Source organism: the organism of the source record quoted next (genome assembly GCF_019968955.1).
Source record: "MAG: Porospora cf. gigantea A chromosome Unknown PgA_NODE_9_length_97101_cov_340.895, whole genome shotgun sequence".
Classification (NCBI taxonomy): Eukaryota; Apicomplexa; class Conoidasida; order Eugregarinorida; family Porosporidae; genus Porospora; species Porospora cf. gigantea A.
Genome location: NW_027152011.1, coordinates 1 through 26467, shown reverse-complemented (window position 1 = coordinate 26467; position 26467 = coordinate 1). Strand labels below are relative to the sequence as shown.

Here is a 26467-nt window from a genome sequence, read left to right as displayed (position 1 = left end):
GTAGTCTCGAGAGTCCACAGATGCTTCGTTGTTGTCTCCTTGCAGCCATATCCTGCCTTCATTCAACACCACCTCTCTGACTACGCTCGACTCGGTGTTTGCATGGCCGAGATACTGCCTAACAAAACCGTCCGCGCCCACAACTTGCACTCGGTCAGCAGATACGAACAGTGTATCCCCAGGGATGCCGACCAGCCGTTTACACACACGTTTAGACGGTTCGTCAGGGCTCCGAGCCACCACCACAGTATTTCTGGATGGGAGCGCCCTCACCCGCTGACATAGATAGACTTCTCCTTTGCCTTCGATTTCGGGTTGCATACTAGAGCCAACTGCTTGACAGAGACAGTACTTGCGAAAGAACGCAGCTGCGGGAAGCAACACCGCAGCCGATTTAGCCGCTTTAGAGAACATCGAAGTCTAGAATTTTACGCGCGTAGGCGTGAACAGCACTTACACCGCTCAGACGAAGTTCATACCCAGTACCATATCCTCCTCTTCTGTAGCCCGAATCAGCTCACGGTGCAGATCCAGTTTCTCCTGAAGGCACTGCGCTTTCTCCTGGTGTATCTTCAACTCGCGTTCGTCGGATTGGAGCCGCAGTTCAACTTGGACCAGACGGTCTAGTGATTCTGCCAGGTCATCTGCCTCTTTGGCATGCCTTCTTTCCAGGTCGCGTTTCTCGGCCTCAAGGAGTCGAACCTTGCAGGCCCATTCCTGGAGTTCAGCTGACAAGGACCGCTTCAGCTCACGCACCTCCTCCTGAAGACCGCTTAATTTGTTGCGTGCCGCTAGCAACTCGTCCTCGTCCACTGGAACTGCAGTGACCGGCAGATGTGCGAGATCTGGGCAGCTTTGTAGTTCTGCTTGCAGATTCGCCGCCTGTCTCTGAAGCTTTTCTTTTTGACAACGTTTGAGTTGCAGGTCAGACACCTGCTGCTTGACACGCAATTCTAGTATGGGCCGAATCTGCCTCCCTCTGAGGACTTCGGTGAGATGTTGGGACACTACCGTCAACGCCTCCGACCAGCCGGCTTCAGATCCGTCGAAGCTCGCAAGTGCTTCGCTGATCCATTGTTGTATTTCGAGATCAGTCATTATTATTTCGTTTCATCGAAACTTGAAAAACCATAGGGCGATTAGGCCAACTGCCAACAGCAATACACCTGCGGCGATCTGCATCTGCAGCGCCGCCAGGGGATATTTGGAAGTCTGTTGCGATTCTGTTGGTGCGTTTTTCTGTGCCTTTTCAGCAGCAGGAGATGGAGTTGCGCCGGCTGATGCAGCTTGAGAGGCAGCTGGAACGGCAGCTGAAGCAGCAGCTGGAGCAGCCTGCGGCGTTACAGCTGGAGGAGCCCGTTCGGGAGGCTCATCTGCCTGTGGCGGCTCTGTGACGTTTTCAGCAGTCTCTTCCGCGTTGCTCATGGCCTGCTCACGACTCGCCTCTGCATCTGCACTGGCATTTGCCGGCGCGTTGGCTGCCTCAGGACTTCCTGGAGCTCCCCGTTTCGGGAGGGAACTCTCAGGAGGGGGTTTATTTCCCCCAGGCACTGCACTGTCTGGCGGAGCTTCGCCCGCTACTGGTAGGGAATCTGGAGGTGCCTTCTCCGCTGGCAGAGGGGGCTCTCCTGGGGCTGAGGTCGCTGCTATGCGGGAAGCGCCGGCGTCCAATGCATCCTGCGCGGGATTCGGGACGTCAGGAAGGTCTGTGTTTGCGCTTCCTGATTTGGCACTGGCTTTTGCTGGAGTTGCGGCGTCGGATTTCGCTGTGGCTTTGGTGCTTGATTTCGTTTGAGCTGCGTCTGGAGCTGCAGTGGAGGCATCATCTTCCAAAAAGGTAGCATCCATTTCGAACGGTTGCATGGACTCTAGGTTGCCCCCAAAAGTGTCTAGGTTGCCCCCACAATACCGCACCTACCAGGTGTGAGCAGGCGCATTCGCAGGCGCCCTTCTGGTTGAGGTCTTACTCTGGTTGCGACCGCATTAATGGATGTGTGGAAAGTTTCACGTGTTGCCGCATCAGACAACTCGTTGCTGTCCGCTCGGCCCATCGAATTCAGCCTGGAGCTTCCCGCAACTACCGAAAGAGTCCCAGAAAATACAAGGGACAGCCACATGGATGAGTGCCAGATTAATGCCGGCAAATTCAGAAGGAATTGACCAAATTCCGCCATGAGCGACCTAAGCTCTGCTGGTTTGCCGGTGGACCGAACAGTGGAGATAGGACTCCTCACGCTGAACGTCACCGAAGCGCACTTGAAGGAGATATGTCAGTGTTTTGGAGTGGTTGAAGAGGTGCGGTTCGGATCTGGGGAACCCGTTAAAGGGCATCCCTGCCAGAAGGCCTACGTGTCATTTGAATGCATTTCTGGCTCAAAGGAAACACGTCGAAGGCTGAATCGTGGTTTCATCGATGGTCAAGAGGTCGTTGTGGCAGATTTATCGCCTGTGGATGAGATACAGCGCCGGCGATCTGGCTCTGAGTCCTCGCGGAAAGGACGGAGACGCCGATTGCGGAGTAGCTCGGATGAATAATGCTGAGATGCGGCGTTCCTTTGGCAAGAGGCCCACAACACCTCCACCAAGGAGGTAGTTTTACGCCAGATTATACGGATGGAGACCGTCAGTTGACATTTGAATCAACAAATGCATTAATCCTCTATGGCTTGAATATCGTTGGCTTGCTTTTCCATTTGTGTGGCGAGCTGCGTAATAGCCACTGTCAGAGCATACGTCGTTGAGTTTCTTCGCTGTTTCTTTCTCGACATCGCACTCTTCCACTTTGGTGCCGGTTTCAATCTTCTCCTGGACGGTCTTGGTTGCTGTCAGGGCAGGTGGAGCCTCGGAAGGTGCTTCAGAGGGTGCTTCAGCGGGCGCTTCAGAGGGTGCTTCAGAGGGTGCTTCAGAGGGTGCTTCAGAGGGCGTTTCTTCTGAAGCTGGAGGCTCGGGCTCCACTACCGCTGGCGGCTCTGTGGCCGTATCGGCCTCCACAATGGCCTTCTCCGCCTCTTCCACCGCCTCCTCCGCTGGCGCTTCACTTGGAGCCTCCGTTGGAGCGGATGTTACTTCCTCTTCACGTACCTCTTCTGATATTCAGTCTCCCATTTGTCCCACGTATTTCGTCCACGGCTTGTTGAGCCTCCTCCTCCTGTTCCTGGACCTCTTCAACTTTGGTTTGCTGGACGACCTCGTCAGTTGCGTCCTCAGCGACCTTTTCTTGCTCCTTATCGGCGACATCTTGGAGGATCGCCTGCGGCGCATCATCCATCACCTTCTCCTCCAGCGCTTCCTGCTCAGCGTCATCCTTGACTTCTTCGACAAGCAGTTCCTTTTCTGCCTCCTCTTCCTTCTTTTGGTCTGCCATCATCAACTGCGGCGCGATCACAGCTGCTGCCTTCTCTTGCACCGGCGCAGCTGACGCACACGCCGCGCTTGCCGCCCCACCACCTCCGGATGGGAAGGGAATGGGAATTATCATAGGACTCTGCTGGCATGGCGCGGGCTGTGGCGCCAGCACCGTGTGATGGTGGCAGTGGTGGTGGCAACAGCGGGCAGTCACCTGCAGTATGAGAGCGAAAACTATTGTACACATACACATTTAACTTAAAAGTAAAAAATGGACCGATGCCCTCTATCCCGACACCAGCTTGTAAGCTGGGTCAACGAAGAATTCAAGGTCAGCATATCCAAGGTGGAACAATGCGGGACTGGTGCGGTGTTCTGTCTGATATTCGACTCCGTCATCGGCAACGTGCGAATGTCTCGTGTTAACTGGGGGGCAAGACAGGAGTACGAGTATATCGACAACTTTCGGCTGCTACAGTGCGCTCTGACCGATGCAGGTGTGCAGAAGAAGCTAGACATCGACACTCTGGTCAGGTGTCGCTGTCAAAACAACCTGGAGCTTTTGCAATGGGCCTACAACTTTTATGAGCGCAGTGGTGAAATGCCAGACGTCTACGATCCGGTGCATACCAGAGAAATGGGAGCATGTCGGGGACCATGGCCCCTGCACTTCCGTACGTGGGGACAACAATCCCGAGGCGAGAATCTTCCTCCAAATCGACGCGACAAGAAACCCAAAGAGGACGACATCGCGAACACTTTCAAGGAGGAAAGAGACTATTACTACGGCGTCCTAAGGCAGGTCGAGGTGTTCTGTCAAGAGAACATTGCCGAGGGGAGGACGCTCGTTGAGGCGCAGGCCGTCCTCGGTCTGTTGTATGAGGAGAACGATTAGTAATCAGTGAGGAGTTAAACAATGGAGTTAAACATTATCAGTTAGGACATTAAACCTTCGAGTTGTTCCGCAGGAATGTGTTATGACGAATTTAATGCGCGCAGATTTGCACCAGCAACAAAGATGGGAAGCTGAATTCTTGCAAGCCATAGAGCCAACGATCCACGATGTCCGTGCGCCAACAGTGTCTCAGACGCCGAAGGAGGCGGTGAATGAGCTGGTGGTTGACGAGCCGACGGTTGAGGATCAGGCAACCGTTCGGTCCTTTGCCTTTCACAGATCTGTAGCGAGTCTCAAGAACGTTTTGAAGTCTGAGACCGTTGGCGACTTGAAGTCGGAGACCATCAGCAATCGCATTGCTCCCGAAATCCGTCGTGCATTCACAGAGAAGATGCGAAATACGCTTGGTGAGGTGGATGATTCGTCTTCGCCGCCTCCTACTCGGCGATCTACGTTTGCAGCGCCACAAGGCCCCTTTTTTGACGACGAAAGCCCCTTGACTGATGCAAGTCGCGGGCTGTTCTCTCAAACGCTGGACCTAGTGAAAAACGCATACAAAAACAGAGACGAGTTGATTTATCAAGCCACGACCAAGGCCGAGGCACTGTGCAACAGGTGGAGCCCTAACCATGACGGGTCGGACACAACCAAAGAAGAGTCACTGACGGATGTTTTCAATGCGTACGTGAAGGCTCCTGGCAGCTACATCGTCCTTGGCGGGTCGCGCAATGTCAGCGTTAGCGAGCGGAAATGCTACTCGTCCTTCCTCGGATCTGTAGGGCGCGGGTTCGAAACTTGGCCGCCTGACTTTGCAGTCGACCGCATGGTTGAAAACGTCGCGGTCGTTACCAGGCCGCTAGATCCCCTTCGGAGTATGTTGACGGGTCAAGGATTCGCACTCACAGCGGATCAGGTGTTCGTCATCAACACTGGAATCTCTCCCTATGTCCCATCCCTGGCGGTCTGTGGCATAGCCACAGGCCGAGGCCCTCAGCGCCACCTGATTGCTGACACCGTGGCTGTGCTTTTCACGCGCTTTTTCCTCCGGAACGCGCAAGCCTACCTCTCGAAGCTAACAGACGAGTGTCCCTCAGACGACTCGCGTTTTCCTGCGGGCGCTGTCCGTTTGAAGGATATTCGGTACGTAGTCCAGTCCGCCGTGCTCGACGTTAGCCATGCTTTAGGTCACAGCGTCGATGAAGACTGCCTGTTGCGTAGTGGGTCGTCGCTGGTGGCTTGTGTGAGTCTGCTCGAAGAGGGGGCAACTGTTATTCGATCAGTTGTATGTCACATAGGCGACACTAGGGCTGTCTGCCTCACCCCGTGTGGCTCTGACAGTCCTATGGCGACTAAAGGAGATGCTCCGCGCTATGTCGTTGACTGGCAAAGTGAGGAACATTTATTGGAGACCAATAGTGAGGAACGGAAGAGAGTGCTCACTGCCTGCATCCGAGAAAAACAACAGGAGGTATGGATGGCGAGGCAGAAGGAGACTGACCTGTCTCTTCTGACTAAGCATATGAGGCTGGTGAAAGGCATTTGGGACGAGAACCCTGTGGACCTCTCCCAGCCTGACGCTGGAAAGCAGGATGAGCATGAGGCTTCTCCTGTGGGCGACGATGAAGACGTCATGGCCAGCATCTACAGGGGCTTCCCGCTATCCAGGGGCCTAGGGTTCCAGGCGTTCACTCCCTTTGGATTGTTACCGTATCCTGAGTTCACTGAGGTCCCCCGCCGTAAGAAGCGACGTTCCACGATCGGTCCGGAGTTCCTGGTGCTCAGCTCCACGCCAATGGCTATGGCGGCTTCCGCCGAGGAAATTACTGACGGCCTCGTGGAGGGCCTCTTTTTGCAGCAGCACTCGTTGCAGAAATCAGCCGATGAGCTTTGGCACAGAGGAAGACAAAAGTTGTTGCTGCGTCATCCTGAGCTGGTGGGATGTGACCTATCTATACTTGTTGTTCTCGTGTGATGCCAACCGAAACGGAACCTAGGATGTCATCCATAGGCTCATGTGCGAGTGTCCCTCTATCTATACTTGTTGTTCTTTGTACTTGTTGTTCTTTGTACTTGTTGTTCTCTGTACTTGTTGTTCTCTATACTTGAGTACGAGTGTTCCTCTTCAGAGGCCCATGTGTGGGGTGTGACATGCGCAATTCGAGGTTTGAATAATCGTAAATTCAGAGTCGCCATGGGTGTTTTCTTCTCTAAGATCTTTCAGAAGCTCATCGCCAAGGAGCCTATGAGGATTCTCATGATCGGCCTAGACGCAGCCGGGAAAACCACCATCCTGTAGGCACCATATTTTATCAGACTGGGTTATCCTTTTCAGGTACAAATTAAAGTTGGGGGAGGTGGTCACTACGATTCCCACCATTGGATTCAATGTCGAGACGGTCGAGTACAAGAACATTTCCTTCACAGTATGGGACGTCGGTGGCCAAGACAAAATCCGCCCCCTGTGGCGCCACTATTTCGCCAACACCCATGGACTGATATTCGTGGTCGACTCCAATGACAGAGAGCGAGTTGAGGATGCGTGCGAAGAACTTCATAGGATGCTAAGGGAGGACGAGCTCCGTGATTCCGTCCTGCTCGTGTTCGCGAACAAGCAAGACCTGCCCAACGCAATGACTGCCGCTGAGGTTACTGAGAGACTCAAACTCAACTCTTTGAGAACGCGCAAGTGGTATATCCAATCGGCTTGTGCTACAAGCGGAGAGGGTCTGTACGAGGGCCTGGACTGGCTTGCCAATACCCTAAGCGAGCGGAGGTGACAGTGTGCGCATGATCCTCATTTAACCCAAAGAATTGAGTGCACACCAAATGCTCCCCGATATGCGAGCGGACATAGCAAAGGAGAATGCGCTTAATGCGAGACTCGTAAAATCAGACTTGAGCCTTGCAAAGTTGAACAGTCAACGCAATCAGACTGTGAGCAGCGACGATACGCATGATTTAGGAGATCTATCTTCAGGACGTGCTCAAGCGTGAGCAGATACTCACTATGGAAGTACAGCAGCTGAATGCAATACTGAGGTCGAGGGACGAACTAAAGAGTCAAAAGAAGGAACCCGATAGTCGATCGCCTACATTGGAACTATGGTACCAAACATTGGCAAAGTTTCCAGATGCATTCGAGAGGGAGATCCAAGCTATCAGAAGTTTGAGACAGCCAGGCATGCCAGCGACCGCCCGACTCGTCAAAGCAACTAAACGGGCTTGGCAGCAGCTGCTGGCGCCGATCGCCAACGTCGTCCTTCCAAACAACCCCACCAAGGCCATGGTATGCACTGCTCGGGCACGATTGGAGCGGGAGCAAGTCCTTGCGCTGACTCTGCTGAAAGAGCTGCAGTATTCACAACTGGAGGTCTTGAGGCGGCTGCATGCCCGACAAACGATCCCCCGCGACGCTCCTGGGACTGTCAAACTTCTCGACCAGTTGGCTGAGGAAAAGGCGGAGCTGCTCGCTACATTGCAACTGAAATCGCAAGCGTTGCACGAAGCAGAGGAGGATAGACTTCGCTGGCAGGAGAAGCTTGCAGTTGCTTCCCAGTTGCTGGAGGACAGCTGTAGGGAGGCAGATTGTCTGCGGAACAAAAATCAACAGCTCCGAGTTGAATCCATCCAGGACGTGGATTTGGCGGCTGAGAACCAGTCCCTTCGCGAGTCTCTTGAACTCCTCAGAACACGACTAGAGGTCGCAGAAAAGCGAGTGCCACTGGCAGCTTCGCATTTCGCCATCCACATTGAACCCCAGCCAGGAATCTACTCAGCTGGCAGGGAGGTAGCACTGTCTCTGCTGGAAGAGCTGGGTGAAGAGCCCCAGCGTGTTGACATAGCAGATGAAGCTCCGCGTGCGGCCCCTGTGAAGAGCGCGAGGGACGCCGTGGCACAGGCGTCAGTGGAGGTCCGCCACACCAGCACCTTCGCAGCCTCCAGGACTGTAGAACGCCTAACCTCGACGACAGGGGTGGTGTCCACACAAGACAGGGAGTGCGGCACCGGTCCAGACACAAGGAGACAGTTCGTCCAAACGGCGACCGAAGTTGCAGAAAAGAGTACCTCTCGGGAGCTGCCCTCCCTTACTGTCTGCTCGGCTTTGGGTCTTTCGATGGTAAGACACACGGCCGACGCCATGGTGGGCACCGCCAGTGTGAGGCTATCTGCGGTGCGGGCGGTTTCAGAGGCCGTGATGGGGAGATGTCCTACGTTGTCGCTGACATCGTGTCCGCGCGTAACCGTTCCTCCTGGCAAGTTGAAGGACCAGGCAACGGGCACGCCGCCTATCAGGATTCCAGAGATGAATGTGTGGCGACTGAATGAAGTTTTTATAGAGGCCGAGGTGGTCGAATGGCAGGAGTGCCCAGAGGAGCCTGAAGCTGAGGAAATGAGTTCCTGGCCATCGCAGCCACGGCAGGGCGCCCTACAGAAGTCTCCGCAACCAGAACCTGATCTGCAAATGTCTCACTCTCCGCAAGCAGAACCTGATCTGCAAATGTCTCACTCTCCGCAAGCAGAACCTGACCTGCGAAAGTCTCAGCAACCAGAACCTGATCTGCAACTGTCTCACTCTCCGCAAGCAGAACCTGACCTGCGAAAGTCCCAGTCTCAGCAATCAGAATCTGATCTGCAAATGTCAGAGTCGGAAGGAGATTCGTCTCCGCTGAGTAACTCTAAGCGTAGAACGTCAGTGGACTCTCTAGCTGAACGTGGTCTTTCAAGCTTTGAGGCGGAAGTGGAACGGGTAATGCATGCGGTCAATGCTCCCCCACAAGTCGAAGAGAGCTTCGATGTGCGGATTGAGCTCCTCCGCATCCGTGAAGAAGTCTTAGCAGTCCGACGAGAAGCCCGTTCAACGCAAGTGCTAGAGAGTCTCTCCAAGATGAGCCAGGACCTGCTCAAAGCTCAGCAGAGAAGCTCAGACCTGGAGCATGAGGCAAAGAACATCCGTGACGACCTCGAAGGCGACCTGAGGCAGCTCACCGCTGACATGCACCGGGTAGAAGAGTCTGCCTTCCGCGAATCCCAGCAGGTCAAGAATGCGTTGGCGTCTCTAGTGGATCGAGTTGTAGCCAGCGATGCCCAGGAATCCGAACTGCGCTTTGTCACAGAGGAGATACAGGTCCTCAAAACCCAAGTTGCCGAGGCTACTGAGCGCGCAGCTATCAGGATGGTGGAACTGGAATCTTCGTTCCAGCAGCTGCCCCCAGCACTACATGCACAGGTTGAGGCTCTCAGACAGTCAACGGCACTCGACCTGGACCGGATAATATCGCCGAACGCAGCCTCAATAGCGAGGCTCGAGCGAGAGATTAGAACGTTACAGGCGAGTCGACATGCTACCACCATTCCCACGCTCTGGAGAGTGTAACTACCGCATTAGTGTCAAGCTGCGTTAGTACGCGGCTTTTCAATTTGGATTTCTATATCTATATGTCAGACTCGGTCGTGCTATATCTAAATGTCAGACTCGGTCGTGGTCCTCGTTAACTCCACGATCAACTGTGGGAAAGTGCTAGTCTTGAACAGTGGATCCAGTTTGATCTCGTTGATTTGAAGGGTCAGCGCTTTGAACTCCGAGAAATCCTTTGGAAACTCCTCTACATCGCTGGATAGCACATCGAAGCAGAGCCTATCGACCAGAGAGGCCATTTCCTCAAACATGGCGTGTAGGGCGTCCACCTGCCTCAGCGTACTTGGAATTTGTCCACCGGCATTCTTTACTTCCGTCACCCAAGCTTTTAAGAACGCCATGAGCCATTGGTGTGTCTCGGAGAGCACCAGTTCAAGGTCCTCCTTGAGGGGAACCATTTCCGGCAAGAGAGCCTCGTCGCCGACAACCAGAAGTGGATCATCGTCGATTTCTGGAGGGGTGGAGGCCTCCGTACTGTCATCTGGTGGAGTGTAGGGGCCTAGATCACTGAGTGCCGCCTTCATATGGTGTGCCATCCGGACCAGCGTCATGGTAAAATTCTGGTAGGCATGGATAGGGATACTTCGGAGGTTGAGCAGCGATTCCTGGACAGCTCCCGTAAGCGGTGAAAGCCGGTCCTTTGATTGCGCGTTTTGCTTCAGAGAGCCTATAGTGGACGTCAATCGCCCTATAGCCAGTAGGACGTGATTGACACTCGTTTGGACAGCCGACCAGTAGCTCTTGCATGGACACAGTCGGTGTAGGTCCTCCACAGCCTCTAGGACTGCGTCTAGGGCTTTCACGGCCTCCTGTTCGGGGGTTGCCCATCCCTCCTCGACTGTAAGAACAACAGCGATCCATCTGTAGACTGCATGCTCAAGCTTGTCGGCACACGCCACCAGGCACCCATGGACTTTCCGAGAATCGCAAACGTCCAAGGTGACACTGGAGCCCCCATGAACGAAACTGGAGAACTTACCTGACCACGCAGACACCGACGTTAACATTTACCGATTTCACATGCACGCCTTCTTAGCTCGTCGAAGATCACCGGGAAGATCTCCTTCGGGGCGTCGGTGTAGAAGAGGGAGTCCAAGTGGTAGTAGTGGGGCACGCATATTCGGCGAACGTCGCATTCCGTGAGCTCTTCTAGCATCCAGTTCATGTCGCAGAGGCGGTCAAGACCCCCGTGTATAAGAGTGACAGGGACCTCCACGTTTCGGAGATCGTATCGCGGAATGCTGATGTCGCCCAGGTTATAGGTGTCCGAAAAGTGCTGGAAAGCGGTACCAGTTTGCTGGAACCAGTGCTGAATGACCTTGACGCTGGTGGTGCTGTATAGATGATAGTAGAACATGCACCTGTCCTGGAAGGGAGCTTTTGTGCTATCCACTTGCCATCCAAACAGCAGCTCCAGAAAGCAGTCCAGCAAAAACACGAATGTGTGAGGAGTTAGCATTCGTTTCCACGTGTCCACTACCGAAATGAAGGCCTTATGACCGAACAGCGTTAAAAACGAAGACCGATTCGACTTCAAAAGGGGGTATAGTAGGCCGTAGGTTTCAGCGGCGTGGTTGATGGCTGTTTTGAAAACAACCCGGGGCTTACCATCCAATTTACATACGGGACTGATCGCAATGAAGCAGGAGAGCTTCTTCTGTAATTCGGGTTGAGTAGAAGCAGCTGCGAACATTTGCGCCGTGCCGTTTGAAAATCCAACGTAGGAGAGCTGCACTTTTCCAGTGGACTCAATGACCGCGTTAACCATCGTGGGTATATCGAATGTTGCCAATTCGTCAACACTAAAGTTCCAGTACTCTCTATCGTTGCGGGAGAGGTGCCTATGTCTCCAAGAGTACTTGTTCCCTCGGTTATTTCCCAACCACACGTCATACCCCCTGGAATGAAGCTCTACGGCTAAACTCCGGTGTGGAATGGCGACATAGGCCTCAGATGACATCAGCACCCCGTGTACCAGCAGCACGGGCGGGCCGCCTTCTCGGCCTCGTAGACGGTGCAGCACCAGTCGGAACCCATCTGCAGTCTCCGCGTGAACCTCTTCCGTGTCAAGACCTACGCAGGCCAGCAGTTCTCGGGTGGACCAGAAACACTCTGGTCTGTCCCCTCCAGAGTTAAGCTGGTTGCTAAACACAGTCCTGATCCAAGAACACCTCCTTCTGACTACATCCAGCAATCGCTTACACGGTACGCATCGATAGACACCGACTATCAGGTTTCGTACCAAACTCTCCAGGATCAGGGCGCACGCGAAGACCGCCAGTCGCGCAGTGTCTACCACAGAACGCATGCTACAAATATAACTCCATAATCGTGAATTCGATGTTGATTCGGGATCTGACCGTAATGGCCAAGGCCCAGATGGCCGCCGCCAGGTACTACTTCCGCAGACCCTACAACGTGAGGCCTCGGTCCCAAGATTAAGCAGGCCTTATCGACGCTACTGAACGTAGGAGTGGGCGTAGTGAGTGCTCTGGTGGCGTGGAAGAGCCTGATGTTCATTCTGTCATGCGAATCGCCAGTGGTAGTCGTTCTCAGCGGCTCCATGGAGCCCGCGTATTACAGGGGAGACGTCTTGGCCCTTTACCGGGCGTCAAGCTACGTCCCAGGAGATATCGTGGTGTATAACCTTCTTGACAAGGGGATCCCTATTATTCACCGTGTGATCTCATCGCACATGGCAGAAGATGGCCAGCAGTGGTACTTGACGAAGGGCGATAACAACAATGTTGACGACCGCGCGCTCTACCATCCAGGCCAGCACTGGATTGACTATGATAGCATTAATGGCAAGACTTTTATGTCAGCTCCTCAGGCTGGCATGGTCACGATTTGGATCAACGAGTATCCCATTTTTAAGGCAATCATGATGGTCTTCATTGTCATGGGCCTCTACTGGTCCAAGGATTAGTGTCTGGCAGGCTATTGCCATGTTGGCTATACAGACCGCATGTGAAAAATTCAGCAAATACCTCAGCATGGCGGCTTCAGCGCTCAGCCCAATTGCACTGCTGCTGCGGAACGGAACATTTCAAGAGGCGCGCAAAGTGCTTGAAGAGTCTCCAGTGGGCACCCTCCAGGAGGTTTGCAAACAAACCGGTAAGAATCTGGTGTTCGTTGCTGCTGAACGGCCTGATGATCAGGAGGCCTTATACCTGGTGAGGGAGCTGGTGGATGGCAAGGCCAAGCTGAATCCTGGGCACTCAGATCACTATCGGCAAACCCCGCTGTTTTTTGCATCAAGAGATGGGAATGCGGAGACTTTGACGTACCTCTGCAGCAAAGGACTCGAAATAGATCAGGTTGACGATGCAGGTCAAAGCGCTCTTTTCTATGCAGCCAGAGAAGGGCGTTCACAGGTTGTGGAGCTGCTGTCCAGGTACGAAGTAGATCTTAATCGCAAGGATCATATTGGACAAACAGCGCTATTCTACGCCGCCCGGGAGGCACGCGTGGAAACTATAGAGACCATGCTGACTCTTGGGTGCCAACCGCATCACCGCGACTTGCAGAAAAAGACTTGTCTCAACTACGCGATGGCCGGGAAGACACCTGAACATAAGCTGGCAGCCGAAACAATCCGGAAAGCGATGACGGCCAAGAGGCCTAGTGCCAACGGCGCGGAGGTGCCTCCTTCCAAACGTCAGAAAGTATCTCGCCACCGACACCAGCTGGTGGTGCAGGTGCTCCCTACGATCGGTCTCGACAGCGAAGGTCTGTGTGTGTTGAAGGAGAACAGCCCAGAGATTGTGAGGGGGTTTACAATCTCACCCACCCCGATGCAACTGGCGGAATTCGAGTCCAGATTCCCCAGCCTCGCGCTCTGGAAGCAGGCTGACTCCGAGCCGCTCACAAAGGAAGAGATGACTGAGGACGCTCTTCTGCCCTTCCGAGGCAATTGGGGAAGAGTAGCCTTGCGATTGGTGGACGAGCTCGAAAAGAAGGATGACGCGTATATATTCGCCAAGCCTGTTGACCCGTTGAAATGGAACTGTCCGGACTACTATGCAGTGGTAAAGCACCCGATGGACTTTGAGACGGTGAAGAAGAAGATTAAGAACCACAAGTACGTGCGCTTACGGGACTTTGAGAGCGACTGTGAGCTGGTCTTCAGTAATTGCTTCACGTACAATGGACCTACCAGTCCGGTGTACAGCGTGGGAAAGAAGGTCCAAGGGAACTGGCACTCATTACAGGCGCAGTATAGGTTACCTGACATGCACGTTGTGGAGGGTAAGCTTGTGGAGCTTATCCAATCCATGTCGGAAATGTGAGATTCATGAACAAAGCATAGCATTCAAAAAAGCTGCTTCACCTCGAAGCCGCTTCTGATGGGGCGCTGACCTGGAATTCCTCCGCCTTCACGAGGCGTGCACGGTCCCGGACTTGGCACTCCGCTACGCAGTGCAGCCTCTCGACGAGCTCGAGCGCGTGCACTGGGAGGGTCAGGATAGTGGAGGAATCGCTTTTCCCAGTCGGGGAGTAGGATCTGTTGGAGGCGGGGCCTACGCATTTCCAACACGTCCGGTGCTTCCACGAGAGCTTCGTAGATCTGGAATGTGGAGTCAAGAATCCTCAGAGCTCTCAGCTCGTCCGGCGGAATTCGTCTGGCTTCCTTGGACGCCATGAATGGCAAGTTGGCAACACACGACAAGGGTCCTGGGTTGAGCCTCGTGGTGGGCTGGGGAAACATATACCTGTCAGCATCAGACCTCTGGGGAGCACAAATGCGATGGACGGGGACGTCAACGCCTTCCGCCACGTAGCTGCTCATCTTTTCATCGGGCTGGAAGTGGATGAACCGTACCCGTGGCAGAGTGTAGCCCGAGCCCGGTACACCATGAATCGGTTTGTCGAACATTGGAAGAGTTTCGAATGCACACTTTCAAAACTTTCGCACCATCAATGCAACTTCCTAGATCGAACCACCTTGGTACTGATCGTCGATTCTCCATGGTAGTTTCCTGAGGCGTCACCGTCTCTGTGGACCCGTCTAGTTCCAGTCAAGGTCTTCATTTTCTTGAAGTGTCGGTCTCGGTAAGCTACACGTGCAGTGCCAGAGGTTGAAGCGCGTTTCTTGGTCAAGCCCTTATTACGAGTCACCTGGCCGATTGCAGATCTCCGACCATCAGCTTCAGGCTCCGGTGCAGGCATATTCAGAAGCAGCTTTTGCTTTCGGCGGTTCATGCGAGCAGTTTTCTTCTCGCTAGGTTCGTAGCTGACAGCGATGTCATCGACGAGACTCTCCTCTAGAACGGGCTCCGACTTACGGCGAGGTTCCTTCTTGATTGTGCGAGCCTCGACACGACTATCACTGGATTGGATTTTGCCCATAGCTGCCTTCGCGGATTCAGCGGTCTTCAGGTAGCGGTTCAGGGATGTGTTCTTGCGGCCTGCGCCGCCAAGCATCATCTGAAGTCCGTCGTCTCCTTCGACGGCTTGGTCAGCGAGCATTTCGAGATCCTCGAGGTCTCCATATGGCCGGTAGCTCTCCTGTTTCTGCAGGTAGCGTAGCTCCTTCTTAGCCTTCTTCGAGAGTTTCACTCGTCTCATCGCTTCCTCTTCTTCATCCTCTCGCGAAAGATGCTTGGCCAGGAGGTCGCTCGCGATTCGGTCTTTTCTGATAGTGTCGTCAAACGCCACCTCCTCTGGGGCATCATCCAGGTCTCTCCGGAGCTCACGTACCAGCTCCTTGTTGCTAACTCGTCTACGTTCGCGTTCAGCTATCTTCTCCGCCTTCGAAATCAGCGATTCGTGCTTGCTGGTGAACTCCACAGGGTTGGTCTTCGGCGCAAGGTACGCACCTGCCTCCATGTCCTCGTCTTCCTGATCGCTCTCAATCTGGACTTCACGATCATCATCATCCACCAATGCCGATGGTCGAGGTCGGAGAGTTTCTATGGTAGTAGCGTCGATACTATTCAAAGCTTTCTTCACTGTGTAGGCGTATTTCTCGTCCAGCGCACGAGACTTCTCGAGGAGAGATCGGCATTCCATGAGCCTGTCGACAACAGGATGATCCTTTACTGTTTCACCTCTGACGCGGAGGAAGTAGTAGTAGAGCAAATACTGAAGGTAGGACAGTAGTAAATGGGTCTTCGCTTGCAAAAATTTGAGTGCTGCCGGAGAGCACAGATCATCTTGTCGAACGACATCTACTAAAGGACCTATGGTCGATTCCACGGTCTCCAACTTACGACTGATTACCATCAGCGCCTCCAGAAATTCCGAACGGTCTTCCTTCACCCGCCTGTCTACATCGGCCTCCGTAAACTTAAACGCCTTTAGCTGCGCCTTCAAAGTGGCGTCTTGATCGCCCTCCTCGTCGTCAATCCCTGCTCCCTCTGGTGTCAAGGCAGCCATCAGCGCCTCGACCTCTTTAACCGTGAACACCTCCTCTTGCTCGTCATCTGTCGATTCGTCTTCCAATCGGGACTTAGCCTGGATGAAATACGGATTGTATTCATCGTCGCTTGCAGTCTGACCCTCAGCTACCGCTTCTAGGAACTTCAAAGACCCGTCAAAGTCCACTGACGCCATCATCTTCGCCTTCTCAGACAACAGCCGCTGAGCTTCCTGGGTTCGGATTGTCACATCAGCATCAGACCCCTGCGAGTCGTCGTCGCTTTCGTTGATTTCGCCCTCATGAAAGGACCGCCAACCAGCAGTGTAGCCCCTTTCGTCCTGCCTTGTCATCGAAAATCGCGAATTCAAATGAATGCCGGTTTCAGTCCGGGCAGCGGCTTCGACGCGACTACCTTCCAATTGTCGGTGGCCTCTCCGCTGGAGATTCGTGGCTTCATTAAGGAACTACGAAGTATGACCCATAAGTGGATCGAGGCTCGCGTCAACACGATTCAGTCTGAACACCGAGAGTTAGAAAAGCGATATAGAACGCAGGCCCAACACGAGGCGACATCTGCGGAAGCAGTGGAGGCTACGGCAGCGGCGAGTATGCTTGATCCTGACCGACGGTCCCGACTGGATGCTGTGGCGCTCGACATTTCAGCAGGCGTTCCGGTTGCAGTCTCAGATTTCTCCCCCCCTGAAATGGAATACATTTCTGCCGTCACTAACTACCAGCAGGCCGCTGCTGCCCGAAGCGATGCTGACGATAAGTTGTGGGAAGCCAACCTAGATTTAGACATCTTCGGGCACAGCTTGCACGTCTGGCAGGTAGACCAGGATGAAGCTGAGAAAAAGTACAGTTCAATGGAATTGGCTGTCAAAGCTATAGAACGCCAGGTAGGTTCTCAGAGTGAAGTCCAACGTCAGATTGATGATTTGAAAGGCACAGCACTCCACCGTCGCCAAAAGGCGCAGAACCTCCTGACAGCACGAATTAAGCGCCAGAAGGAGCTGGAGCTCATCGCAGCGGAGAAAAAGGTTCTGGAGGAGAGGCCTGTGGCGGAAGATGCTACAGGACAGGCCATTCTCAGCGAACTGAACCCTTACTGCGCCCCTGACCCCTGAATCCTGTGTTGGTCCTCAACTGACGTACGATGGTGCAGTTCGATTACCATAGCTGTGAGGTTGTCTGTGTCAACTCTTTGAAGTGTCTTACCGACAGCACCCAAGTCTAATGAACAGTCGACAAGCTGTTTTGCCGCTTCTGCAGGGTTTTTGGTCCTACCCAGTCGCTGCCGAACGAAAGTCACCGCTTTGAAAGTAGACATGGTATCGAAGACCCCGTCAGACGCCAGTAACAGAAATTCGTCCTCCTGCCCTAACTCGCGGACAAGCACATCTGGCTCCGAAATCAGTCCTTGGAGCTTCGTCAGAGAGGCGTACCGATAGTCCCCAAGTGCACGGGATATTGGGATCTCGCCCTCGAGGTACCCATCCTGGTCTACGTGCACTCCGTGAGCGTCGAGTCTCCGCCGTTCTCCGATGTGGGTGTAGTACTTGTGGTCTAAGGACAAGCCCACGGTATGACCCACACGAGACAGAGCTGCCCTCGAGTCCCCCAGATTGCACACGATCACCTGACTCCGGTCTATGACGGCAGCAATCACTGTGGTGCCCGGAGAGACGGCGGCAGCTGTATCGCGGGTGGTGCTTGCCTCGTGCCGGAGCGTGTCTTCTAGGATGGCGACTGTGGAGGTGAATGCTTCGTTCCAGTCCTGGGATCGCAGGTACTCGCATCGTAGCACCGACGCCATCTGGCTCGAGGCGTACTCAGCGGCTTCAAACCCTCGATGCCCGTCAAAGATAGCGAAGAACCCCACACTACGCCTGTCACCCGCGGCGTCCTCGACGTCCATCACCCGCATACAATGCCTGTCTTCCATCCCACTTTTCACGCCGAGCGTATCGTAGCACCCAGCGTGGGCGATGACTGAGTCATGGGCTGGTTAAACACTCACATGTTCGAGGTAAGGAAGTTTGCTGGGGCGCTAGACATCTCTGTACGACGGGTTCCAGGCCGAAATAAGCCTCAGCTGCCTGACGTGCCTTTCGTTGCATCCCCGACAGCTGTGGACTCGGATTGGAGTCCACGAAAACATGATAAGGCGTGTAGGAGTCTGTGTCAGGCCAAAGCAACAGCCACACCAGGGGAGACCAGCATGTGCTGCGCCACTCTACGGGTTCCTAAACGACCTACGGCCGCCACAGTGGCCTTCGCGACGTCGAGCATCACGGGGACCTTCACAGGGCTCTTGTCATTTTTAACTTTCATACTTCTGGCCTCCTCGTAGACATATCGTCTAAGGTGATATCGAATGCCATGGTCCAGAGCCAATGGCTGTCTGAATGAACATGCTAATTCAGGGTCGCTCCACACTGCAATAGAATCTTCGTACCCAGGAAAGGAGAGCGACCTTTGAACTTTCGCCAATATGAACATGCTTCTCAAGAGATCCTTCTCTGCCATTCTGAAAGGATCAACGCAAGCAACCCGGCTATAATGCCCAATTGATGAGGGATAAGCGTCCTGACCTCGAGACTCTGACAGACGCTGCTCGCCAACATCTCGCAGTCTCCAGAGGGTACCACCTAATCCCAGAGAATTCTCGCATGTTGGTGTTGGACAGCAGTGTGCCGTTCATCGTGGCACTGCGGTCTCTATTTGACTACCGACGGCCGTTTGGGTGCGTGTACTACTCAGGTCCTGGGTCTTTCAGACAGCTGTTCGATGCGGGCGTTGTTATTGATGTTCTGTTGTGTATCTGGCACGTGGAGCGCTCTTTGGGGTTTAGGAGAAGGTTCCTGGAGGAACTGGGAGCTGATCTGGACACTGAGCTGGTCAACTTCAACATCCCAAACACGTTCTCGTGTGCACCTCTGCTTGATCAGGTGTGTGCCGCTACACCTTCGTCAGGTATAGAGCCCACGTCAGGTAATGAGCCAATGGACTGGGTTGATAGCACAGTTCCAGCGGTCAACACTGGAGGGCTGTGGCTGCAAAGCCTCGCGGGCTGGCAGCGGCTGTTGGGTAACCACCCTTCATTTCCTTTCATGTCTTGCCGTCGCACAGCCTTGGAGGCGGCGGAGTTCATGCTGCTTGCCAAGTGAGAGGATGACACTCCCTAAACAGCTTGCACTTCCTTCCACTTTGGGATGATTGCAATGGCTCGCCATTATCGTTTACTTCTCCCTCAGCCATACTAAGCCATGTGATTCAAACAGTGGGAGTCTGGGCGGCCTCACACAGCTCCGCAGCGAAGACGGAGCCGGCTTCTCCTTGCTGGCGGAGAGAGTCGTGGCCTGCACGTCAGGAACGGATGTGGTCTCTATTCCTATGTCTTCGTCTCTGTTAGATGCACTGATGTTACTGCGTCGGACAGGGTGGTCCTCACTGCCGTTAGTCAACCACCAGAATGAATTCGAAGCCTTCTTTTCAAGGCACAATTTTCTGCAGGGACTCTCGAGGCTTCTCGCAGAGGGACAACAACTTGATCTACGAATGTCTATCGAGGATTTCATGCTGACGTGGATGCCATCCAGCGCGAGGAGGGGGCGACTGTATACATTTAACTGCCCCACTTCAGGACGCAAGGATTGTCCCATGCTGGTGGACGATGATGGTCTCCCACCACCAACGCCTGGGGTGTCGATATCCGCAGCTCATCGCGTTTCGAATCTGTTGTCTTCCATCATTTGTGGATCTGCATCGGTGGACCATGATCTGACGTTCCAAGAGGCCATGGTCCATTTGGTGCTGTCAGAAGACCACCGCGTCGTTGTAGTCGACAGGCAGACGTAAGATCCGCCTTCCTCAGTAACTGCAGCCGCCATATATGCCACCTCATCACTCCTTGCAACCTACTCAGCACCCTTGTTGCCAGGCCAGAGTTCCAGGCGTTGGATGTCAGGCCTCTGGTGCCGGCGGTGTCCACGAGGTTGGTGACGGAATTCCTTCCCTAGGCAAGAAGATCTCGAAGGCAGGCGGGAGGTCCCACGCTTCAGGCGGACTCATGAAACTGGGAGTTGAGTAAAACACCTGCCCGTTGCCAGCAGTGCAATGTTTGGCTCGAGACACTCTGGTAGACTGGGGCACTTCGAGATTCGTCGTATGTTGCTTAAACCGTCGACGTTTGCGTTTCTTAGTCTTGGCGCCTTGCTTGTTTTCTGCCACACGCTCGAACAGCGACAGGTGACTCAGCATCTCACTAGTCATGTCATTCGAAAAGCGTATATCATGGTATCCTCTAGTTATCTTTTTTTTTGCTTTGCACAGCCTCTATTGTGATCGGAACTATTAGGCAGCATCTTCAAAGCCGGCTACTCCAGCATGCACCAAACTGCTATGCCGACAACCAGAGCGACTATTATAAGGCATAGGTTCACCTTGACGCACTTCAGGGTGGTGTGCTTGTATTTGAGAACCTTGCCGACAGTGGAGTTGATATTCCCCTCGAGTGCGTCAGCAGTCTTTACTTGTGTCTTCGTCACCTTTGCGACGCGGTTGTTTTTGGCCTCCATCTGGAGTGCAAGGTCTTGGAGTCTCTGAACTCCGTTGTGAACGTCTTCTAGGCACGTATTGAACTTGGCGTCCATTGCTTGCCAGTTCTCAATGACAGCGACCTCCTCAATGTGCCGAACTCGATGTGTGTCGACCTCCAGTAGTGAACGGTCTAGGTTAGCGGTTTCGCACATCCCTTCAAGTTGCTCCCTCACCTCTTTTGGGCGACCTTCTTCCTCCAGAGCGCATATGGCGGCGGAGAAGTAAAGGCAGAGCTCGTTTGCGTTTTGCTTGTGCAGCGGGGAAGACGACAACGTCGCCATCACCTTGGTTTTCTCGATCTCCAGTTGACAAGCAACGAACTGTGATCTCATCTTGTCCCGTCTTTCTAGCAAACATCCCGACAAGTACTCCTCCAGACTCTCCTCACACCTCAAGTCCTCCAAGTCCACCACAAGCTCATACAGCAGTGAAAAAGTTTGGTTAAACTGATCCTGGAACAAGGAGGGGTTGCAAGGCTCTGGTTCCGCAGACGGCGGAGGCGGATGGAACAGACGTTTGACTCTGTTGATCATTAGAATTTCTTTTTTGTTTTCGAAAAAAAAACTTCAGGATGAGGAGCAAGCAACGATCTGTCTGTGTCATCAACCGAAATGCCGTGAAGATGTAGCCTGACTCCGATCGAAGTTATATGAGAGTTGGTGTGGGGCCCTAAGTTGAGACCTTGCGGGAAACTAACATTCTATTGCAATGAGATTCACGTTGGCATTAGCTACTGCAGTAGTATCAGCACAAGCAGGATCTCAACCTACTAAAGCTGCCAAGGATTTGAAACAGAACGTTGAAACGCCGATCGAGCTTCGGACTGTCGTCACTTGGGACGAGGAATGCTTGAAGCAGGGAGGCGCTGTGAAGTCTACTGCCGTGAAGAAGGCAGCAAAGGTAATGCTAGTCGCCTTGAGCGACGACGTGACCACCACGAAGGGTCCTGTATCAGGAGAATTTACCCCAGACGAGGTTGAGGCTGGTGAAGAACTGAAAAGTGTCCTCATAAATAAGAAGGTCGATCACGAGGCGAAGAACAAGCTTGTACGCACATTCGTGGAGGAGGCTGACGCCGAAGTAGAGAAGGCGGCAAAGAGGAGATTGTCAGTTGCGACGACGGATGATGGTCGTCGACGGTTGAGTGAAATGGAGTCTGCCTTCCAGAAGCGGGACCAAGTTATTGGGGTTCTGAAGGCGTTTAGCAAGGGCATGGAGAAGGCTGGGATCGGCAAAGATGATGACGATGGAGAGTTCTTCGGACATATCGGTGTTGACGTGCTGCCAGCCAACCGCGACGGGAAGAAAATCATTGCGAAGACCGCACAGATGATGCCTTGTGTCAAGTTTGCTGAACAAGAGCTTCCACGCAAACCGCTGGGAAGCCAGGAGGATGTCAACACGATTTACGATCATCTGGATTACGACTGGTGGGTGCACTCCTACTATCACGGTGACCCGGTATCCACATTTCAATGGTATTTCGGCGCTAATCCCGGCGTGGGACATCTCAAAACGATGGAGTACCTCAAGAAGAAGGGTATCACTATTCCAGAGGGGCTTCCCGTTGCTGTCGTGGATGCTGAGTGCAACTACAACTTCGAAGATGTTAACTGGGAAGTTAATGAAGACGAGATCCCGGACAATGGAAAAGACGACGATAATAACAAGATCGTTGACGACTATAAGGGTTACGTAGGTGCCAGCTATTCTAGTTTTTTTCTTAGAGCTTTATGGTTTCTCTTTCTATTTACTTTTTTATCTGCTGCCAGGACTTCGGCGGCGGCGACTCTGACACTTCTGTGACGAGTGGCAAGCCTCACGGATCTACAGTGGCTGCAATTATAGCCGCGAAGAGCTACAATAAAGTTGGATCTCATGGGATATGTCCCCAGTGCAAGATCGTATGCTACAAGGCAGCCAGACAAGGAGTGCTGTACACCTCGCTCATTTTGAAGGCTATCAACGCCATCATCGATCGCGGTGACATTCGAGTGTCTAACCACAGCTACGGCGGGTTCGGACCTCTACAGTCGGAGTTCCAAGCCTTCAAGAAGCTCGATAGCTCCGGCCACCTAATTGTCACGGCGGCTGGCAACAGTGGCTGCGACATGACGACGTCAAACAGCTGTAACAGTAACGGTGTGGCCATGGTTCCCGCAATGTACGACCTGGAGAATATTGTCAGCGTTGGAGCCATTGACATCAACAACATGCTTTCTTGGTTCTCCAACTACGGCGACAACGTGGTGGATATCTGGGCGCCGGGAAACATAATCGTCGCCTTTAACAGCCCTCAGAAACCGGTGTTCCATTTCTCCCGTGGAACGTCTTATGCGTCGCCAATTGTCGCAGGGGCTGCTGCCGTGGCCATGAGCCTGGACCCTAATCTCAGCGGTTCCAAGGTCCGAGAGCTCCTCTACTCCACATCCAAGGTTACGCATGCAGATCAGACTACTTGGGGAGCTCATGGACAGCTTGATATGCTGGAACTCATCAAGGCGATCGTTTGATCACGTGTGAATGCAATTCTCCGTCTCTCTTGAGATTTGAACAGATGTAACCCGGTTGACTCTGCCGTAGTATATGCTTGTCTCAAAGATTAAGCTATGCATGCGAAAGTATAAGACTTTATACGTCGAAACCCCAGACAGCTCATTAAAACAGTCGTGATCTACACAGCTCATTAAAACGCCGAAACCGCATATTGGAATTTTGTTCAAGCTGAATTGACGTTGAGAGAAGTGTACGAATTCCTTCTGTCGTCTGACGCCCTGTTTATCCTTACGATGTCACCTAAGGTGAATTGATATTGACACTTCCATATTTCCAAGCGAATTGACATTGACAGACTCGCTTCGAGAAGTATGCAGACTAGATCACCCAGTCTCTTGAAAAATACGTGAGATAAAGAAACCCGTCTGGTTGGGCATGAGTCCTCCCAATTTCCAACACTGTTTGGCTGTTATTCGGTTGAAACTTGGACTCCCGCACCTCCAAATTGATAGTGCGGCCAGGGATTGGGCTGGCAGTCGATGAGGATTGCAGGTGGTGGCTGATCAGGTGCTTGAATTCGCCTATGGTCATGTTTGCAGGACAAGCCAGTTTTGGGTATTCCAAGTCCGGGAGTAGACTGGCAGCGGACTTTCGAAGCACGATCAACACACGACTAGGATAGTAACGTCGTACTTCGTCTCCTTCTGAGTCAGTTGGATCCATAAACCTGATTTTTATTTGCCATACATCTTCCTAAAGATGAAGTGCAGTCCCTCAGGGTCCGGCATCCGGCGCTGCGCCTCTCGGACCTTCGCGTGGTGCTTGACTCGGTTTTCAGCTCTGCGTTTGGCCCGATCAGTTCGCCTCAGAGCGCTGTTAAGGGAGTAGTCGTCAGCCATACTATCTCGGACAGACTTTACCTCTGAAAGAGCGTCCTTCTTCTCGATGGTCTTCCGTACCTTTTCTCGGGTGACCTCCATGCGATAGATAGGGTCCCTCTCCATCCTCTCTCTTTCCTCTGTGTCTTCCATGTGGTGAACGTCGCCCTCATCAGGCGTGTACTCTTCGACCTTCCTTCGGATGCCGGACTTGCACAGGTACTCACAAGTCTTGGGGTCGGTCTGAACTACTATCTCTTGAGGACACCAGTAGCAATACATACTAAACTCGTAGATCTTCGTCGTGAAATAGTTGCCAACGCACCTCTTCCTAGCATTAAATCGGACACCCTTGGCGATTATCTGGTCGCAGCCGAGGCACCATACCTTGAAAGGCATCTCGAATCGTATCACCAACACACCCTTGTGAAGATCCTTAGCTCGCTTGCCCAAAGCACCGTTGCTGTCTCGGTAGTTGTTCAGCGACTTGTGCTTGTCGGGATCATAATCCGGGCCGTAGTAGAAGTTATCTGCTCGAGCAGCGGCGAGAGAGGACATGCCTTAAAAATGTCGAAATATCCGGGGCACACACCACAATAAATCACGAAGATCGCTCTGTCTGTGTCACAATAGTTCACTGAATCACGATACAACGCACTATGTTCGGACTCGAAGCGAGCGGTGGCTCTCGCTTCAGCAACTGGCGAAGAAAATGTACAAAAGCGTAATTTTAGCCTCATGGCCACAACCGCCTACGACCTCCATTATCACTCTGGCTCACGTCGGCACCGACGCGACGCCTACCGGCATAGTGATGAGTATCGCCGCTCCAGAAGGGGCTCTGGGGGGTTTCGCAGCCATGAGAGAAGCCGCAGAAGATATAAGCGGTCTGAGGAGCGGAGGCGTCATTGGCGGGAAGAAAGTCGGAGACGGCATCGCAGCCGACAGATGTCGAGGCGCCGCAAAGTCTCCTCAGTATCGAGCGCATCAGCTCGAGATGAGATCGTGCATTTCGACTGGCGTCAAGGTGGGTAATGTTGCTCCATGTCGTTTTCATCTGTTGCAGGCGACTCAATGGGCGACTATTACCGGGCCGATACTCTCTTCGGTGATGGGACTTTTGGCCGAGTTTTGAAATGCATCGACACCCGCTCAGGCGCTCCCGTGGCTATCAAAGTCATCCGCGATGTAGAGCGATACAACCATGCTGCTAGAACTGAGATAGCAATCTTGCAGAAAATTGGAAGGCTGGACCCTAATCGGACATGTGGCATTGTACGGCTTCTTGATAGCTTTGTGCACTTGGATCGGCACGTATGCCTGGTGACCGAGCCACTGGGCTTGAGTTTGTACGACTTCATGACAAGAAATGACTACCACGGGATGTACGTCAATGATGTGCAGGAGATAGCCAAGCACTTACTGAAGACCTTGAAGTTCATGAGGTCCATCGGTCTTACCCACACGGACTTGAAGCCTGAGAACGTCCTGTTCAAGTATCACGATTTTATGGAGGTTCCTGTTCTCCGGAGCACTCCTGACGCCACCAAGCCTAGGAATACCGCATTGCGCCCTGTAAGGCGAGATGTGGTTGTGATCGACTTGGGGTCTGCAACATTTCGGGAGGACCATCACGCCCAAGTAATCAATACCCGGCAGTACCGAGCGCCTGAGGTCGTGCTGGACGTCGGCTGGAGTGAGGCTAGTGATATGTGGTGCGTTGCCTGCATCCTTCTGGAGTTGTACACTGGCATGCTGTACTTTCGCACGCGGGACCACCTGGAGCATCTACACCAAATGACCGTTGCCTGCGGTGCGCTACCACAGTGGATGCTGCGACAAGCTTACAAGAGCGGCTCGGGGCTGGTCCGCCGGCCCCTCTCTGGGGGATACAGGCTGGCCGATCATAGAGCTGTGCGTCAGGACCTTCTGTCGGAAGTCATAATCGACATCCATCGGCCGTTTAGGGAGTTCATTGAGTTTCTCTTGATCCTTGATCCTGATCTCAGGCCCACCCCTGAGGAGGCGCTGAGACATCGGTTCTTCTCTGTCTTCTTGGAAGAGAGATGATTTCGTGTGACAGAAAATGGCGCCGTACAGTCTGCGAACACCGTCTCCGATCCAGGCGAATTGCGATTTCTACGAGGAGCTGGAGGAGCTCGACCCTGCAACGTCGCGATATCGGCCGCTGAGTGAGGTACGGAGTCTCCCAGAAGACCTATCAGTGGAAGCTGATCGGGTGTTCGTTCGCCAACAAAAGGTGATCGGCGGCTGAGAAAAACAGCAGACGCGTTACACAACTCCTGATCGGCAGCTACTGGACTTGATACGCACCACGGCGGCGAAATTAATGGTGGTTCCGCACACATGCCAGACTTCTGCACCCAGCACTGCGGCGACCACACCCCCGACCACACACCGGTCTGGACTTGTCAACCTTGTCGCGAAGCTATCACAGATTCGGAGAGAGG

At 53.3% G+C, this 26467-nt stretch overlaps 23 protein-coding genes across 32 annotated transcripts; 13 read left to right on the top strand and 10 right to left on the bottom strand.

Moving 5' to 3' along the window:
* Nucleotides 1-462: 462 nt before the first annotated feature.
* On the bottom strand, nucleotides 463-1098 carry KVP18_000714 (uncharacterized protein; the record flags this gene model as incomplete). The annotated part of the gene is made up of 1 exon (XM_067950061.1): nucleotides 463-1098. The coding sequence occupies one exon, from the start codon at nucleotides 1096-1098 to the stop codon at nucleotides 463-465; it is 636 nt and encodes a 211-aa protein (XP_067805402.1).
* Nucleotides 1099-1110: 12 nt separating this feature from the next.
* KVP18_000721 (uncharacterized protein) lies at nucleotides 1111-1863 on the bottom strand (the record flags this gene model as incomplete). The annotated part of the gene is made up of 1 exon (XM_067950070.1): nucleotides 1111-1863. One exon carries the CDS (start codon nucleotides 1861-1863, stop codon nucleotides 1111-1113), a length of 753 nt encoding a protein of 250 aa, XP_067805410.1.
* A 309-nt stretch (nucleotides 1864-2172) lies between these two features.
* Nucleotides 2173-2535, top strand: KVP18_000680 (uncharacterized protein; the record flags this gene model as incomplete). The annotated part of the gene is made up of 1 exon (XM_067950002.1): nucleotides 2173-2535. The coding sequence occupies one exon, from the start codon at nucleotides 2173-2175 to the stop codon at nucleotides 2533-2535; it is 363 nt and encodes a 120-aa protein (XP_067805347.1).
* Nucleotides 2536-2595: 60 nt separating this feature from the next.
* On the bottom strand, nucleotides 2596-3478 carry KVP18_000678 (uncharacterized protein; the record flags this gene model as incomplete). Of its 2 annotated transcripts, XM_067949999.1 has the most annotated exons (4): nucleotides 2652-2705; nucleotides 2734-3086; nucleotides 3115-3414; nucleotides 3445-3478. In XM_067949999.1, the coding sequence occupies 4 exons, from the start codon at nucleotides 3476-3478 to the stop codon at nucleotides 2652-2654; spliced, it is 741 nt and encodes a 246-aa protein (XP_067805344.1). The 2 variants fall into 2 exon arrangements, with proteins under 2 accessions (XP_067805343.1, XP_067805344.1); XM_067949998.1 differs by having other exon boundaries at nucleotides 2596-3086; nucleotides 3115-3478.
* A 138-nt stretch (nucleotides 3479-3616) lies between these two features.
* On the top strand, nucleotides 3617-4240 carry KVP18_000710 (uncharacterized protein; the record flags this gene model as incomplete). Its single annotated transcript, XM_067950055.1, has 1 exon — nucleotides 3617-4240. The coding sequence occupies one exon, from the start codon at nucleotides 3617-3619 to the stop codon at nucleotides 4238-4240; it is 624 nt and encodes a 207-aa protein (XP_067805396.1).
* An 82-nt stretch (nucleotides 4241-4322) lies between these two features.
* On the top strand, nucleotides 4323-6212 carry KVP18_000667 (uncharacterized protein; the record flags this gene model as incomplete). Of its 2 annotated transcripts, none has more annotated exons than XM_067949977.1 (1): nucleotides 4323-6212. In XM_067949977.1, the coding sequence occupies one exon, from the start codon at nucleotides 4323-4325 to the stop codon at nucleotides 6210-6212; it is 1890 nt and encodes a 629-aa protein (XP_067805324.1). The 2 variants fall into 2 exon arrangements, with proteins under 2 accessions (XP_067805324.1, XP_067805325.1); XM_067949978.1 differs by having other exon boundaries at nucleotides 4335-6212.
* Nucleotides 6213-6431: 219 nt separating this feature from the next.
* Nucleotides 6432-7017, top strand: KVP18_000699 (uncharacterized protein; the record flags this gene model as incomplete). The annotated part of the gene is made up of 2 exons (XM_067950038.1): nucleotides 6432-6532; nucleotides 6573-7017. The coding sequence occupies 2 exons, from the start codon at nucleotides 6432-6434 to the stop codon at nucleotides 7015-7017; spliced, it is 546 nt and encodes a 181-aa protein (XP_067805380.1).
* Nucleotides 7018-7066: 49 nt separating this feature from the next.
* KVP18_000676 (uncharacterized protein) lies at nucleotides 7067-9614 on the top strand (the record flags this gene model as incomplete). Of its 2 annotated transcripts, XM_067949994.1 has the most annotated exons (2): nucleotides 7067-7174; nucleotides 7203-9614. In XM_067949994.1, 2 exons carry the CDS (start codon nucleotides 7067-7069, stop codon nucleotides 9612-9614), a joined length of 2520 nt encoding a protein of 839 aa, XP_067805339.1. The 2 variants fall into 2 exon arrangements, with proteins under 2 accessions (XP_067805339.1, XP_067805340.1); XM_067949995.1 differs by lacking the exon at nucleotides 7067-7174 and having other exon boundaries at nucleotides 7248-9614.
* An 86-nt stretch (nucleotides 9615-9700) lies between these two features.
* Nucleotides 9701-11964, bottom strand: KVP18_000671 (uncharacterized protein; the record flags this gene model as incomplete). 2 transcript variants are annotated; one of them, XM_067949982.1, is made up of 3 exons in its annotated part: nucleotides 9701-10635; nucleotides 10677-11237; nucleotides 11265-11964. In XM_067949982.1, 3 exons carry the CDS (start codon nucleotides 11962-11964, stop codon nucleotides 9701-9703), a joined length of 2196 nt encoding a protein of 731 aa, XP_067805329.1. The 2 variants fall into 2 exon arrangements, with proteins under 2 accessions (XP_067805329.1, XP_067805330.1); XM_067949983.1 differs by having other exon boundaries at nucleotides 10668-11964.
* Nucleotides 11965-12020: 56 nt separating this feature from the next.
* On the top strand, nucleotides 12021-12585 carry KVP18_000708 (uncharacterized protein; the record flags this gene model as incomplete). 2 transcript variants are annotated; one of them, XM_067950053.1, is made up of 2 exons in its annotated part: nucleotides 12021-12074; nucleotides 12103-12585. In XM_067950053.1, 2 exons carry the CDS (start codon nucleotides 12021-12023, stop codon nucleotides 12583-12585), a joined length of 537 nt encoding a protein of 178 aa, XP_067805394.1. The 2 variants fall into 2 exon arrangements, with proteins under 2 accessions (XP_067805394.1, XP_067805393.1); XM_067950052.1 differs by lacking the exon at nucleotides 12021-12074 and having other exon boundaries at nucleotides 12169-12585.
* Nucleotides 12586-12604: 19 nt separating this feature from the next.
* On the top strand, nucleotides 12605-13948 carry KVP18_000687 (uncharacterized protein; the record flags this gene model as incomplete). Its single annotated transcript, XM_067950014.1, has 1 exon — nucleotides 12605-13948. The coding sequence occupies one exon, from the start codon at nucleotides 12605-12607 to the stop codon at nucleotides 13946-13948; it is 1344 nt and encodes a 447-aa protein (XP_067805358.1).
* A 23-nt stretch (nucleotides 13949-13971) lies between these two features.
* KVP18_000673 (uncharacterized protein) lies at nucleotides 13972-14535 on the bottom strand (the record flags this gene model as incomplete). The annotated part of the gene is made up of 1 exon (XM_067949985.1): nucleotides 13972-14535. The coding sequence occupies one exon, from the start codon at nucleotides 14533-14535 to the stop codon at nucleotides 13972-13974; it is 564 nt and encodes a 187-aa protein (XP_067805332.1).
* Nucleotides 14536-14576: 41 nt separating this feature from the next.
* On the bottom strand, nucleotides 14577-16370 carry KVP18_000712 (uncharacterized protein; the record flags this gene model as incomplete). Its single annotated transcript, XM_067950058.1, has 1 exon — nucleotides 14577-16370. One exon carries the CDS (start codon nucleotides 16368-16370, stop codon nucleotides 14577-14579), a length of 1794 nt encoding a protein of 597 aa, XP_067805399.1.
* An 18-nt stretch (nucleotides 16371-16388) lies between these two features.
* KVP18_000722 (uncharacterized protein) lies at nucleotides 16389-17147 on the top strand (the record flags this gene model as incomplete). Of its 2 annotated transcripts, none has more annotated exons than XM_067950072.1 (1): nucleotides 16389-17147. In XM_067950072.1, the coding sequence occupies one exon, from the start codon at nucleotides 16389-16391 to the stop codon at nucleotides 17145-17147; it is 759 nt and encodes a 252-aa protein (XP_067805412.1). The 2 variants fall into 2 exon arrangements, with proteins under 2 accessions (XP_067805412.1, XP_067805411.1); XM_067950071.1 differs by having other exon boundaries at nucleotides 16494-17147.
* Nucleotides 17148-17162: 15 nt separating this feature from the next.
* On the bottom strand, nucleotides 17163-18549 carry KVP18_000694 (uncharacterized protein; the record flags this gene model as incomplete). 2 transcript variants are annotated; one of them, XM_067950028.1, is made up of 5 exons in its annotated part: nucleotides 17163-17211; nucleotides 17239-17272; nucleotides 17308-18012; nucleotides 18041-18199; nucleotides 18228-18549. In XM_067950028.1, the coding sequence occupies 5 exons, from the start codon at nucleotides 18547-18549 to the stop codon at nucleotides 17163-17165; spliced, it is 1269 nt and encodes a 422-aa protein (XP_067805372.1). The 2 variants fall into 2 exon arrangements, with proteins under 2 accessions (XP_067805372.1, XP_067805373.1); XM_067950029.1 differs by lacking the exons at nucleotides 17163-17211; nucleotides 17239-17272; nucleotides 17308-18012; nucleotides 18041-18199 and having other exon boundaries at nucleotides 18205-18549.
* A 44-nt stretch (nucleotides 18550-18593) lies between these two features.
* KVP18_000725 (uncharacterized protein) lies at nucleotides 18594-19190 on the top strand (the record flags this gene model as incomplete). Its single annotated transcript, XM_067950077.1, has 1 exon — nucleotides 18594-19190. One exon carries the CDS (start codon nucleotides 18594-18596, stop codon nucleotides 19188-19190), a length of 597 nt encoding a protein of 198 aa, XP_067805417.1.
* Nucleotides 19191-19683: 493 nt separating this feature from the next.
* KVP18_000701 (uncharacterized protein) lies at nucleotides 19684-19881 on the top strand (the record flags this gene model as incomplete). The annotated part of the gene is made up of 1 exon (XM_067950041.1): nucleotides 19684-19881. One exon carries the CDS (start codon nucleotides 19684-19686, stop codon nucleotides 19879-19881), a length of 198 nt encoding a protein of 65 aa, XP_067805383.1.
* Nucleotides 19882-19986: 105 nt separating this feature from the next.
* On the bottom strand, nucleotides 19987-20295 carry KVP18_000672 (uncharacterized protein; the record flags this gene model as incomplete). Its single annotated transcript, XM_067949984.1, has 1 exon — nucleotides 19987-20295. One exon carries the CDS (start codon nucleotides 20293-20295, stop codon nucleotides 19987-19989), a length of 309 nt encoding a protein of 102 aa, XP_067805331.1.
* A 104-nt stretch (nucleotides 20296-20399) lies between these two features.
* KVP18_000719 (uncharacterized protein) lies at nucleotides 20400-21155 on the bottom strand (the record flags this gene model as incomplete). Its single annotated transcript, XM_067950068.1, has 1 exon — nucleotides 20400-21155. The coding sequence occupies one exon, from the start codon at nucleotides 21153-21155 to the stop codon at nucleotides 20400-20402; it is 756 nt and encodes a 251-aa protein (XP_067805408.1).
* A 175-nt stretch (nucleotides 21156-21330) lies between these two features.
* Nucleotides 21331-23135, top strand: KVP18_000711 (uncharacterized protein; the record flags this gene model as incomplete). 2 transcript variants are annotated; one of them, XM_067950057.1, is made up of 2 exons in its annotated part: nucleotides 21331-22317; nucleotides 22395-23135. In XM_067950057.1, the coding sequence occupies 2 exons, from the start codon at nucleotides 21331-21333 to the stop codon at nucleotides 23133-23135; spliced, it is 1728 nt and encodes a 575-aa protein (XP_067805398.1). The 2 variants fall into 2 exon arrangements, with proteins under 2 accessions (XP_067805398.1, XP_067805397.1); XM_067950056.1 differs by having other exon boundaries at nucleotides 22350-23135.
* Nucleotides 23136-23852: 717 nt separating this feature from the next.
* On the bottom strand, nucleotides 23853-24554 carry KVP18_000670 (uncharacterized protein; the record flags this gene model as incomplete). Its single annotated transcript, XM_067949981.1, has 1 exon — nucleotides 23853-24554. The coding sequence occupies one exon, from the start codon at nucleotides 24552-24554 to the stop codon at nucleotides 23853-23855; it is 702 nt and encodes a 233-aa protein (XP_067805328.1).
* Nucleotides 24555-25040: 486 nt separating this feature from the next.
* Nucleotides 25041-26066, top strand: KVP18_000681 (uncharacterized protein; the record flags this gene model as incomplete). 2 transcript variants are annotated; one of them, XM_067950003.1, is made up of 1 exon in its annotated part: nucleotides 25041-26066. In XM_067950003.1, the coding sequence occupies one exon, from the start codon at nucleotides 25041-25043 to the stop codon at nucleotides 26064-26066; it is 1026 nt and encodes a 341-aa protein (XP_067805348.1). The 2 variants fall into 2 exon arrangements, with proteins under 2 accessions (XP_067805348.1, XP_067805349.1); XM_067950004.1 differs by having other exon boundaries at nucleotides 25071-26066.
* Nucleotides 26067-26082: 16 nt separating this feature from the next.
* KVP18_000686 (uncharacterized protein) lies at nucleotides 26083-26271 on the top strand (the record flags this gene model as incomplete). The annotated part of the gene is made up of 1 exon (XM_067950013.1): nucleotides 26083-26271. One exon carries the CDS (start codon nucleotides 26083-26085, stop codon nucleotides 26269-26271), a length of 189 nt encoding a protein of 62 aa, XP_067805357.1.
* Between the last annotated feature and the right edge of the window lie 196 nt (nucleotides 26272-26467).